This window comes from Solanum stenotomum, chromosome 11 (genome assembly GCF_019186545.1).
Source record: "Solanum stenotomum isolate F172 chromosome 11, ASM1918654v1, whole genome shotgun sequence".
Lineage (NCBI taxonomy): Eukaryota > Viridiplantae > Streptophyta > Magnoliopsida > Solanales > Solanaceae > Solanum > Solanum stenotomum.
In genome coordinates this window covers 3,237,225-3,250,030 of record NC_064292.1, presented here as the reverse complement: position 1 = coordinate 3,250,030, position 12,806 = coordinate 3,237,225, and the positions used below count along the sequence as shown (strand labels likewise).

Genomic DNA, 12,806 nt, shown 5'->3' with positions numbered 1-12,806 from the left:
CAAATATACTATGATATGAGAAGCTAAGAGAATAGTAATTTTCCAACTTAATTAGAAGAACTGTATAGCATGAAATGATCAAACTTAAAGTGTAAATTTTTTGAATATGCTTAGAAAGAAAAACGTTTGCTGCCAAAATATTCAGGAACCGTCACCAAATAAAAAAGTACTAAAGTCCCATCCAAATATAAAATATAAGTTCTCCATAAATAAATAAAAAAGGTGAAGAAAATTGAAGTCTTTAGATTTAGATTAATAAAAGAACAATCTAACATCAACAATACTCGTGGTTTCTATTTCCTCACCAATCGTGAAACATAGAAGAAACAATCTAGCATCAATGATACTCATGGTTTCTATTTCCTCATCATGGTGAAACATAGAGTCACAATTTCTGTTCTGCCTTTGCTACAGTGAATCTTCTCAATGATTTTAGCACTATCATTAGCACTTACAATTTTCACTCCCTTGTAGTTCTCTTCATTAAATATGCACATAGAAGAATCAGAAAGAAATGTACAAAATTTTTAGAAGCAATATTAAAAAAGCCATTGGGATGTGTGAACCTCGACAGTCCAAATATTGTTAACTTTCACTTTCATACTCAGCTCCAAGATCGAAGTGTCTTGTGCACCAAACTTGTATTCCTGGATGTACCATGTATTTAAGAAATATTGTTATGAAATAAACTATGACTTATTTCCTCAATTAAGTATATATCCAAGGCAAAGGTTTAATTAGCAACTAATACCACATTAAAGAGAACAAAAATGATCTTCTCCATGAAATTATTGTTACACTTAGTCTCAAGTCCATGTCGTATGCTGGGCAAATTAACTTGCAACACTCTTATCTCCTTTTCATCTTGAAAGTAATTCAAAATTTGTGCCAAAGGTGGTTTCATTATTGATTGACTCTTCGAATATAGAAATTGAAGTACCTTTGTAAAGGGAATGATTCTTTATTTAGGATCTGCACAATGTGATATCAAACAAACACTACCATACAAAGTATTAAATAGTACCAAAGCTAATACATGCACTATTTTCTCTAATACCTTTTACCAAACAATCCTTAAATATCATCATCACAAATTACCATCGTCAATAATAAATCATCTCTATTTATTTAGCCATCAATGTGCTCAATAGATACTTTAATCTATAATATGTGCAGAATACCTAAATACATTGTCTATTAGAACTATTTCTAAGTACTTTTAGAGAACATATAACCAAAACAAATGTTTGTATCGAAGGAGACATCACAAGTACACCTGAATTCATTGTTCCAACTGAGAAGTAGTTGTAGTCCCAAGCTCAACCTTTTCCATTTCAAACAAACAATATATGGAGAGGGTTCAGGGTACCTTCAAAAAGCAAGTGAACCACATTCAACTAAAGAAACTGGAATTAGCGAGTCATAAAACAGAAGTTATAGTGATTTCACCTATTGCACAAATATTCCTTATTTCATGAAAAAATTTAATAAATGAATAGTCTCGGGTCTCAATTTCAACGTTTAAGATCACTAATGGAGACAATGAAGAGATTCTATCTTGGTTTGATCATAACACAAAGTTAAAGGGAATTTAGATAATGATACATTCATTATATAAGGCTAGGCACCATTCACTGTTTCTAGTTGTTAGCCTTAGGCTGGGATTTTGCACCAGTACCAATATGTTTTCAAGTTGCATTGATTAAGAGATTATGGAAACGTTAGGTAATCTAATTAACTACACTTAGTTCCGTATTTTTTCTTGGTGAAAGCATATGTTATAGAAAGACAAATCACATTAAATGAGTGAAAAGCAAGAGTTTGAAATCAAGAGAAGAAAATGAAATAATTAGAACACATACGACAGAATGAAGGATCTTAGAATTACTATTGAATGTAACTTCCCTTGTTTTCCATATTTCATTTTTGTATGTACTTAAATATCACTCTAATGTTGTGAATCTTAAAGGAGAACTGTACTCAAAAGATCTCTATGATTAGTTATTCATAATTTTCACAATGGAAAGATAAAAACCTGCCATCATAAACAAAGTTCAACATTTACATCAATTATCTCATTTTATTGATTTCTAAGTATCATCATACAAACCTACCTTTACATGTACCAAAATAAGAACTTAAACACTTTAATCTTTCAAACATATTAATCCACGGGCAAACTAAGAAAATATAAATGCAACAATAACACTGAATAAATATAGAAAAATAAAGGTCAAATTAATACCAAAGTTCAGAAAATAAAAACAAAAAAGATTTATATGGCAGTAACGAACGACTTATATCCAGCTACCTCAGACAAAAATTCTTTTTATACTGACGGAAGTATTTCTCTGTAATTCACCAGTAAACATAATTTGGTATTCTGATTTTGATTTTGAGCCCCAATTACACTCCAATAGTCTCTTGCAAGGAACCACCTACCTTCAAGATACTTTCTCCAACCTGCATGAAAATTTCAAAACAAAAAATACATTAAAAGTAAATTAAAATAGTACCTCAAGGGAAAAAACAAATAAACCCAAAAACTTGAAGGAAAAGGGCAGAAATGTATGATCTGAACAAAAATTATCTCCAAAGTCGTCAAATGTGAAATTTCACCACCAAATTGTCTCAAATCATCCTTCACGACGCACTCCTGAACCTGAATCCTGGAGAATGAGAGAGAGACAGAGATTGGGACAACATAAGAATAGAAACATTGCAAATATTTTCTGCCGATCAATAATGAGTGTGCTTCTCTATCTACCCTTCACTTAAATACCCAGCTTTTATCAACAAATAGAGTCTAAAATTATGACGCGCACTTAACTCACACATCACATATGTTGCGCTCTTTTGCAACTACACCAAAGTGTTAAGGGTAACTTCGAGACATTAACTGAGCCTATAAAAATAGAAACAAAGAATTAACAAAAAAAAAATAGGACAAACTTGATTTGTTTGCTTGGGAATACACAGACATAATACAATGCAACAGCCATTTGAAATGCAAAACCCATAGAATATAACTTTTTATTACTCTGTAGATAAAATGATCACATGAGGCCATAAAAAATAGCTCATGTGCTGTAAATTGAAGGGCAAAGTGAACTTTCTAAGCCCTCCCATTACCATACCAAAGGTAAAGGGTATAATATCCATGTTTCCACAAGAAAAATGATCAAACTTTCAGCCGTCTAGCTCTAGGCCATCTCATACAACGCAACTACATGTTAATCTAGAACAACAATGTGATGTCATCTTATACAAAACAATATCACATTCGCTACACGTAACTCTATGTCCATTCATTGCCGAAGAGTAGATCTCATATTCCCATCCTGATAAAAAGCAAACTAAGGTCCAGTTGTAAAATATTTCTTGAATTTATAATTCAACTACTACTATTACACCCCAATCTTCTCACAAGCAAGTTCAAGGTTAACTACATAGATGCTCACTGCCCATATTGCTCAATTTAAGCATGTCTGCTACTTGAACTTACAAATTAAACCACATCAGAATAGATTTAGGAATTAAGTTGCTAAGCACCCAAACCACAAAAACACGTTTCAAACTCACTTAGCATGAAAATGCCTCTGGTAAAAAACTGGACTTGACTAAAATTTCAGTTCAAACTTCAAATACTATCCAAGTTCTGTAGCATCTCGAATAGGAACTTCAAACAAGTTATCATTGTGACATGGAAGCAAATTTAAATTGCCATCTAAAATGGACCGTGCAGTATCAGCATAAAGCATGTTGATGCACCAAATTTTTTTTTTTTGGATCAAACAACCTAGTCCAAAGCGGCAAAAGATCTGCAGATGATGTAGACACTAAAATGAATAACATAAATAACACTATAATTTAAATAACTCATGAGCGAGTTTCCAAAAGACGCTTAGCTCAAATAAAACATATTTTCACAAATATCTAAATGCAGACAATTCAAAGCGAAGTACTATATAAAGAGGAATGACAAAAGATACGAATAATAAGAAGCATAAATCCATATATAGCCAAAATTGGATACCAAAATTTGAATTCGGTGCGATTAGAACAAAATCAAAACTCAAATGATAAGCTTAAAGAATACGATATGAATAGATATACCGTTGAGAACTGCGGAATGTGCATCTACTTCAATCTCTGTCTCATCTTTCGTTCCTCTTCAACCTTAGCATACGCTTTTCTTGCGCCGTAAGAAAACAAAAAAAATAAACAAAATGACGTAATTGAGCATAAAAGACTTACATAATGAGTGAAAATGGACAAATACGGTGCTACAAAATTCATGTTATTTTAGCTCTCACTCTGAATTAGTGATGATCGGAAATTATTTCTAATCCTCCAAAAAATTACCATAGAGATCAATTATATTTGCTTTCCTGATAAAATATGGTACACTTTTTTTAATGAAGAATAAAGTAGTACATGTGTGAGTAATGATAGAGTAGTAAATGTGTTTCTAAGGAAATAACCCTGTACCAATTTACCCCCAAATCCATCAACTTTAAGAACAATTTGATTTGCTTTCGATACATTTACAAAGTACCATGCATGTTTATCCCTTTCTTGTAATTTGTCTATTGCAATTTGAAGAATGTATCAGAAAATCAGGATAAAATCATTTGCATGCATATGGAATAATCGAAAACCCATCCAAAAAAAAGTTAATAGTACAAATAAATTAACAGATATCTAAAAGACAAAGCAATATATATATATATAGCTTGAAGATGGTGACATATTATTCAAGAACGATACCAATTTTGATTGAAACTCGCGGCTGTCTTTGACCAACAGAGACTCCACGATGACCGTTATCGTCGATTATAGTTTTAGTGGCGCTTTGATATCCCAGTTGATCGATTAAATTTTGAACACCAACCTTATTCTTCTATTTTGACCAAAGCCATGAAAGGCAAAACAATGTTGTGGACATTACTGTCTCTTCCAATGTGAATACTGAAAGAAGGAAGAAATGGGTATTCAACATTCTACATTAGTAGCTGATTTATTTTCGAAAACGTAGTTCAAATAACAAAAAGAATCAATACTCAAAGCTTACCCTAAATTTTCAGCCTCCGTGAACGGCTAATTTCATGGCAGCATCAAAGAATTCAGCAACTCAAATTCTTTCTCAACAATCACCTGAAAGAAAGTTGTGATATCACAGGAAAATTAAATCACCTCAAAGTAGAAGCCTTAACATATAAAGATTAATCAATTTTTTGGGGAAAAATACTACATCAAAAAAAGATATTATGGGTAAAACTATCTACTCAGCTAAGCCCACCGTTCAACTTCATTAATTTATTTATTTTTTAGAAATAAGTGATCAAGTAAAAGTGAACGAAGGAGGAAGTAAAAAACATTCACCCAAATAATTACGTCTAGAAGGTTAAGGCGATTGATAAAATTGGTCCAATAGAAGCCCAATGTTCAGAGTTCATTGTGTGATGGACCAAGCAAGTAAAGAACCAAGTAGCAGCATGTTCAATCCATTCTCAATTGATGTCAAGTCCATTGAGATCTTTGGTTAGACGCTTTGGCTGAAATATAAATTAAGGTTTGTATTGTTGAAGATTTGAAAGAAATCAACGACCTTATAATAATACTCTTTTCTTTTTAAAAAAGAATGATCTACGTTCCTCTTCAGCCTCTTTTGAACAAAATGATTAAATTTTCTTTTTCGAACATATTTAAGGTCATAAGATTAATTTTTTTTTTTATATATTTGATATAATGTTATTTTAGGACCATAAGTTTGAAAAGATATATATATTTTTAAAACGGATGGAGTATTAATTAAGGTGTATATCGACGTTGAAGAAGTGAATTGAAGTGAACGGTCAAGGGTAATATAGGGTATAATGATTTATGATATAATATTCATGAGAATTGAAATGAAAATATTTTTAACGTTTTATGTGTGGATATTTTATGATTTTCTAAGTTTGGTGTTGTGAAATAGATGTATTGAAAATCATTCATAAATCTATTACCCATGTCAACATTTTTGTTTGTTGCTCTTCTCTATTCTTACGTGAATCTTTTTCTTTTCTCTTGTGAGGATATTGGTTTATTGGTTTATTGGATGGAGAAGACTCATCATTGGAAAAATGCTAATTCAAAAAAAACGTGCCTTATATGAATGATATAATCAAATAGACATTTATATTAACATAATGCTCTCGATAACTTAAGAGACACAATAAAAATATCAATTTTTGATTTTATCAAATAAATATTGTGACTGATTTGAAAAATTTACATTGATGATTTGCTTGCCTTTGTATGAATACATGTAATACGTACCATAAGTATTCAAATATATTTTTATCAAGCTTGGCAATTTTTCTACCAACATTATTGATCAAAATGATAATGTATTCCAATTGTTTTCTTCAATAAATGGCGGAAGTTATGTTCTTTTAAATTATGCTTATTTAAAAGTATTTATTGCTATTTCAAATTTTTATCACATTTCTAAAGTAAATATAAATAAACAAAATTATATTAAAATTTAAAATGTTGGGCCCGTGTTTAGCACGGACAAAAACTATCTAGTAATAATATAAATAATAATTATTAAATTATATGGTGCACATGCATATTAATTTTACTTATGTTTTTAAAAACAGAATTGCAAACTCATCACATAAAATGAATAGATGAAGTGATATTATCGCCTTTCATAAGGGTAAAATTCTCAAATAACTATTTTTTGATCCTTGTAACTGAAAAATAATCACGAGTGTTATCATAGAGATTTACATATAAAATTTAAAATTTCGTAATAGTAAATATCCTTTAGAAGATAAACATTATTTGTACCTACCATAAATCATTTGACCACTATATTTTAATTTTTCAAAGTTTTTCCTATGAAATGGAATAGAAGATAAATAATATTATTGATTTTCATAATGGACAAGACGATAAATGATAGTACTATTATATATCCATAGGATGTTATCTTATTAATATTTTATAGTACACACCTTTTGTTCCAATTTTCACTAATCAAATACATGTGATTAACGTTTTAATTTGATGTCCTTCGCATTGATGTTATTCGTGTTAGTAATTTAATTAAATAAATAAAAATATTGTTTATATATCAAGAGTATTTCTTTCGTCTTAAAATAATATTGAATTAGCTTATTTCAAGTCTATTAAGAAAAATAATAAATATAAGGTATGTAATTTACTAAATTACTCTTATTTATTAGATTATTCTTGAGAGTTGAGCTCTATTGAAAGAAGTGGTTGCTCTTTTGATATTCTTTTCCAACTATTTTACATGTGATGTTTTATTTTGCACGTCTCGTAAGAAATATTCATTGATCACTAAAAAAAATAATTGGTCATCATCTAATTAGTAAAATTTTCCTTCTTACTCTATCTTGTTTCATTGGTATATGCTTTGAAGGTTAAAAAAATAATTAAAATAATTAGTCAAAGGCGTAAGATAATTCAAAGGCGTAAGAAGGTAAGAGTTCAATAAAACTTGCGTACTAATATAAGTCTAAATTTTTTGTCCAAACTTTTATTATATAATATATATATATATATATATATATATATATATTTTATTTCAATTTATGTGAAGAAATTCGAAATATAAAAATCAAAATTGCGCATGGGATAAATAATTTAATTAGGAACCACTGTCGATTAATAATTTCAATTACGGTTCATTTCAATATCTTGCTTCTGTTATTTATATATAAAATAAGTTTAAAATGACTAAAAATAAGACAAAAATCAAAAGTAGATCTTTCTCTACTTTTATTTTTTAATTTAAAAATTATTTGTGTTTGAGTTTTTATTTTTGACTTAAAAAAATTAATACTTTTTAAAATTAATTCAACGGACTGTAAATTTTCTAAAGTAGATGTGGAAATTGAGTCTGTTCTATTAATAATTATTAAACGACAAAAAATTGACTGATAATATATAATACTCCCAATCACATCATAATTAATGTGATTGAAGCTTTACTTGGTCCCATTTGATTTATTATTTAGTGGTAAAATTTAGATTTTTAGTGGTGATTTTTTTTCATTATGATTATATAAGTATTATTATATAAAAAGAAAAGTTTTTTTAAAAAAAATAATTAAATAAAAGTTTGATAGGTTAGGGGCTATGCATTAATCTAACTTCTAAGTACAAACCAAAATGTGTTAAATTAATAATAAGCGGATCAATATATGCTAAATTTGGACGAATTGGATTATTCAAATCTTCACGAGCTAATTTTATCACCTTTAAAAATTATTTGGTTAGGAGAAAATTTTACAAAGATTAGTTATGCATTAATCATGTAATGTTGAATGTTTGTATTACATATAAATATTATACTTCAAAATATTTGTTTTATGTTTAAATAATAATAATAATAATTTTACTATTATGAGGAATTTTAGCATTGTAATTCATGTATAATTTAATATCTTCATTTTTATTCTAGTTTTACTCCATATAAAATAATATATATAGATTGTCACATGATTAATATAAATATTATTGACAATGAAAATATGAACAATCAAGTATAAGATCTTTGATTAAAAATACAACAATACTTTCCACTCTAACAGATAATCACAATTTCTTTCATTAATTTCTTTTTAAGCAAGATTTAATAACTGATTTTATATTACTAATTAATATACAATCTAACTAAAACATCTAAAAGAGAGTAGGTAGAAGAAATCTACCATTTGAATCCTTTCACAACTTCTCAGAGTGGTTGATACAATTCGTCAACAACGTATCATATTATATTGTATTTTATTATAATATAATATAAAAAGATACAATATAATCCTATCAAATCAATTATTATATAAATTGAAAATCGTTAATGTATTATATTATATTATATTTTGTTATAATATAATAATGAATAAAGATTACAACATCATCGTACCAAATTAATTGTTATATAAATTGAAAAATCGTTTTAAATGTCAATCTATTATAATTATAAGAACAATTAAATTGAATGACATTTAAAGTAATAATATAATACTCATTAATGGGTGGAATAAAAAGTCATTGTTCAATCCTTTCACAACAAGTAATTTTTAATCATTCAACCACGTGAATTGTGAAAACTTGGAATATTTTTGGCATTTTAGTAAACCAAGTAATACTTCCTCCACTTTTCGGATTTCTAGATTCAAATAAGTCTATTTTTTCCGTAAGTTTTTCATACATCTTTTTAACATTTTGAATCATTAATTATTGTGACTTATAATATTCTTTACTTACAAATATATAAATTTCATTCTAAAAAATTTGAAAATTCCAGACGCAAATTTGCAGTTAGTGTTAAACTATTTGCTCTCAGAAAATGAAAAATGAAAAGTGTCACATAAGCTAAGACGGATAGAGTACTAAAATTTAATTAACAAACCCCCCNCCCCCCCCCCCCCCCCCCGGCAAAAGTTTACTTTTTGCCAATTTTAAATGAATTCATTTTCTAGGAAATAAAGGTATCACGTTTTTTCATAATACTATAGGCGTGTAATAGGTAAATATCACATCATTAATAAAATTATATATAATAAATGTTATATTTATCTGAATAAGAGTTTTCTGACCAAAGAAAAAAGAATTTCATATAAGAAGGTTGAGAAGTTATTTTAAAAAATATAAACCTTCTTAAAAATGTTCTAAATTATTTTATTTATTTATTTTTGTTTATCATAATACAAATACTTTTAGTATAGTTCAAAAAGGGAAAAGATTTAAGAAGCAAGTTTTTTGTTAATTTTAAAGTTCTAAAGATTTAGTAGCTATAATAAATTTTGAAATTATAAACACTAAAAATATAATTAAATAAAAATTATTTGAGAATAATAATAAATTAAATACGACGAATAAAGTATGATATACTAAAGATATATCTGTTTGTTCGCCGCGTAGGTACCACTAAATAGCAGAGGAATTTTGAATATTCAACCACGTGGTTTCTGAAATCCTCAAAACTTGGCATATTATACCGTCTTCGTTCTACATTAGTTGTTCATTTTTATTCTCATACGTTTTAAAAAAATATATAAATAAAAAGGGTAATTTATCAATGAACTTTCTCGATTCATTTTTAGTTATCACAATAAAATTTAATATATTTATTAAGAAAATAATGATTAACATAAGTCATAATTTTATCACATTATATCTGTTAATTAATTTAAGTATTAAATTTTGAAAAATAATTTAAAGAGGGATTAATTAAAATAATTATCTTTTTATAATATATTAAAAGTGACAACTGACAAGTAAATGTGAAAAATCTGATATAGTAAATAAATAAAAAATAATAAGGAAAAGAATTTAAGAGAATAATTTTTAAAAATGTGGACAATTAATATAATACGGAGGAAGTATTATTAGTAGAAGTACAAACTGGCCAAACTTCCTATTGTCGAGAATTTTAAATGCAATCTTTTTGAGAAAATTAAAAACCTGAATTTAAAAATAATGGAGGCCCCCAATAAAGGAACATTTCTTTTCTTATATAAACAAGCCAACTAGTGCCTAGAATTTACATCACAAAAAAAATAAAATACAACTCTCTAGAGAAGAAAATACATACACACACAAAAAGAAAAAGTTTAGTAGCCATGAATGTGAAAATTGAGAGTTCAAAAATCATCAAGCCATTGTATGAAGGAATTCCACCTTCAACTACAGCACATATTCCTTTCAATGTATTTGACAATGTAACATTTGATACTCTAATGGCTTTGATTTATGCCTATAGACCACCCACCCCTCCCACATCCACTATCGAAACGGGACTTCGTAAGACGTTATCGATTTATCGAGAGTGGGCTGGGAGAATAGGTGAAGATGAACACGGTAATCGAGGAGTTTTTCTCAATGATGAGGGTGTTCGATTCATCGAGGCGTCAATAGACGCCTCGTTGGACGAAGTATTGCCCTTAAAGCCTTCGCCCTCTATGCTCTCCTTACATCCTAGTTTAAAGGATGTAGTGGAGCTAATCCAAGTCCAAGTCACACGTTTCACGTGTGGCTCTGTGGTGGTCGGTTTCACCGGCCACCACATGATAGCTGACGGTCACGCTGCAAGCAACTTTTTTGTAGCATGGGGTCAAGCATGCCGAGGGATGGAAATTGCACCCCTCCCGATGAACGATCGTGCTATTTTCCACCCTCGGGATCCACCCCTCGTCGAGTACAACCATGTTGGGGCTGAATTCGTGTCCAAATTAGTAAACAAGGAGTTAGTCAAAGTCTACAACAATGAAAATAAAGAGAAAAATATCATAGTCCACAAAGTCCATTTCACCTTGGAGTTCCTAGGGAAACTCAAGGCGCATGCATCTTTTATGAATGGAAAGGCTAAAACTTATAGCACGTTCGAAAGTCTCATAGCCCATTTATGGAGGGTTATTACAAAATCACGTGACTTAAACGCGTTACAAAATACTCAAATTCGAATATCGGTTGATGGAAGGAGAAGAGTTATACCTAGAGTTCCGGATGAATTTTTTGGTAATATAGTCTTATGGGCATTTCCAACATCAATGGTGAAGGACTTACTAGATGAGCCACTTCACTATGCAACAAAGATTATTCATGATGCAATTACTAAAGTCGATGATAAATATTTCAAGTCATTTATTGATTTTGCAAATGATGAGAAAGTGTTGACTAGACAGGATTTAATACCAAGTGCAAACATGAAGGATGATTCACTTAGTCCAAATTTGGAAGTTGATAGCTGGTTGAGGTTTCCATTTTATGACTTGGATTTTGGTACTGGTTGTCCATTTGTCTTTATGCCTTCTTATTATCCAATAGAAGGGATGATGTTTCTTGTGCCATCATTTATTGGAGATGGAAGCATTGATGCTTTTATTCCTTTATATGAACACAATTTAACAAGTTTCAAGAAAATTTGTTACTCTCTAGATTTGAAAGCAAAATGAGAAGACCAACTTATGGAGTTGGTGGGGTGGGAGTGGGAGTGGGGGTGGGGGTGTTTTTGGTATATTTTGTTGTTTTTAGTAAATGGACACTTTTGGTTTTTATATTTTCCTAGTGATTTTATTGATTGTCATGTTGATGAGAGATGTGTTTCGGAGAAGAAGTTTGAGTTGGCATTTTTTGTGATTTTATTTATATATATTAGTGATTGAAGAATATTGATTGGTTGTTTTTTCAATTTACAAGGTAATTTGCTTCTCTTTTTGTTAGTTTGTATTTGTTTTGATTTTATGTTCGGTGTCTGATATCTGTTTGTTGAAATCGATTAATTTTTATTTGCTTTGCATGAAGTTAGATTGAAGCTTGCATAAAAGATACGAGTTCAATATATTTTCAATCTTGTACACTTTATTAAAAACTTTTACTAAAAATTATGGGTAATGCTAAATGACCAGAAAATTTGGTCAGAATTTGGCTAGAAATTTCAAAAAATTATTATATTTTTTTAATTTTAAAATAAATTGATTTTTTTTTCATTTTTTAATTAAAAGGTATTAAAGTTAAATGGATAAAAATGTTCAACAAGGTAAAATAACATAAGTAAAATACCATTTTGATCAAATTCTAATCAAATTTTCTGGCCAAAATATTTTTCCAAAAAATATACATACAATATACTAAGAAACTTCTTATGAAAGATAAAAAAGATTTTATCTTGTCTCACCTAAAAGGTGCTAGGCTATTTCCTTCTTTGACAAAACTTTCATGTTTGGTTTCATATGGTGGAAAATTGGAATTTGAAGTCATTTGGCCCCATGCAATTTTTT

The 12,806-nt window shown here is 29.0% G+C and overlaps 1 protein-coding gene and 1 long non-coding RNA gene across 3 annotated transcripts; one reads left to right on the top strand and one right to left on the bottom strand.

Moving 5' to 3' along the window:
- Positions 1-223: 223 nt before the first annotated feature.
- LOC125845184 (uncharacterized) lies at positions 224-5,208 on the bottom strand. 2 transcript variants are annotated; one of them, XR_007444241.1, is made up of 7 exons: positions 5,075-5,208; positions 4,771-4,971; positions 4,117-4,195; positions 2,312-2,669; positions 1,277-1,369; positions 567-647; positions 224-478 (listed from the first exon to the last, which is right to left on the bottom strand). It is a non-coding gene; the product is annotated as an uncharacterized LOC125845184 (long non-coding RNA). The 2 variants fall into 2 exon arrangements; XR_007444240.1 differs by lacking the exons at positions 4,117-4,195; positions 4,771-4,971; positions 5,075-5,208 and having other exon boundaries at positions 2,312-2,810.
- Positions 5,209-10,640: 5,432 nt separating this feature from the next.
- On the top strand, positions 10,641-12,022 carry LOC125845183 (agmatine coumaroyltransferase-2-like). Its single transcript, XM_049524628.1, has one exon. The coding sequence runs from the start codon at positions 10,650-10,652 to the stop codon at positions 11,979-11,981; it is 1,332 nt and encodes a 443-aa protein (XP_049380585.1). The 5' UTR covers positions 10,641-10,649; the 3' UTR covers positions 11,982-12,022.
- Positions 12,023-12,806: the final 784 nt, after the last annotated feature.

Excerpts from the sequence above, each read along its gene's own strand:
- LOC125845183 (XM_049524628.1), top strand. The coding sequence starts at position 10,650 with ATGAATGTGAAAATTGAGAGTTCAAAAATCATCAAGCCATTGTATGAA.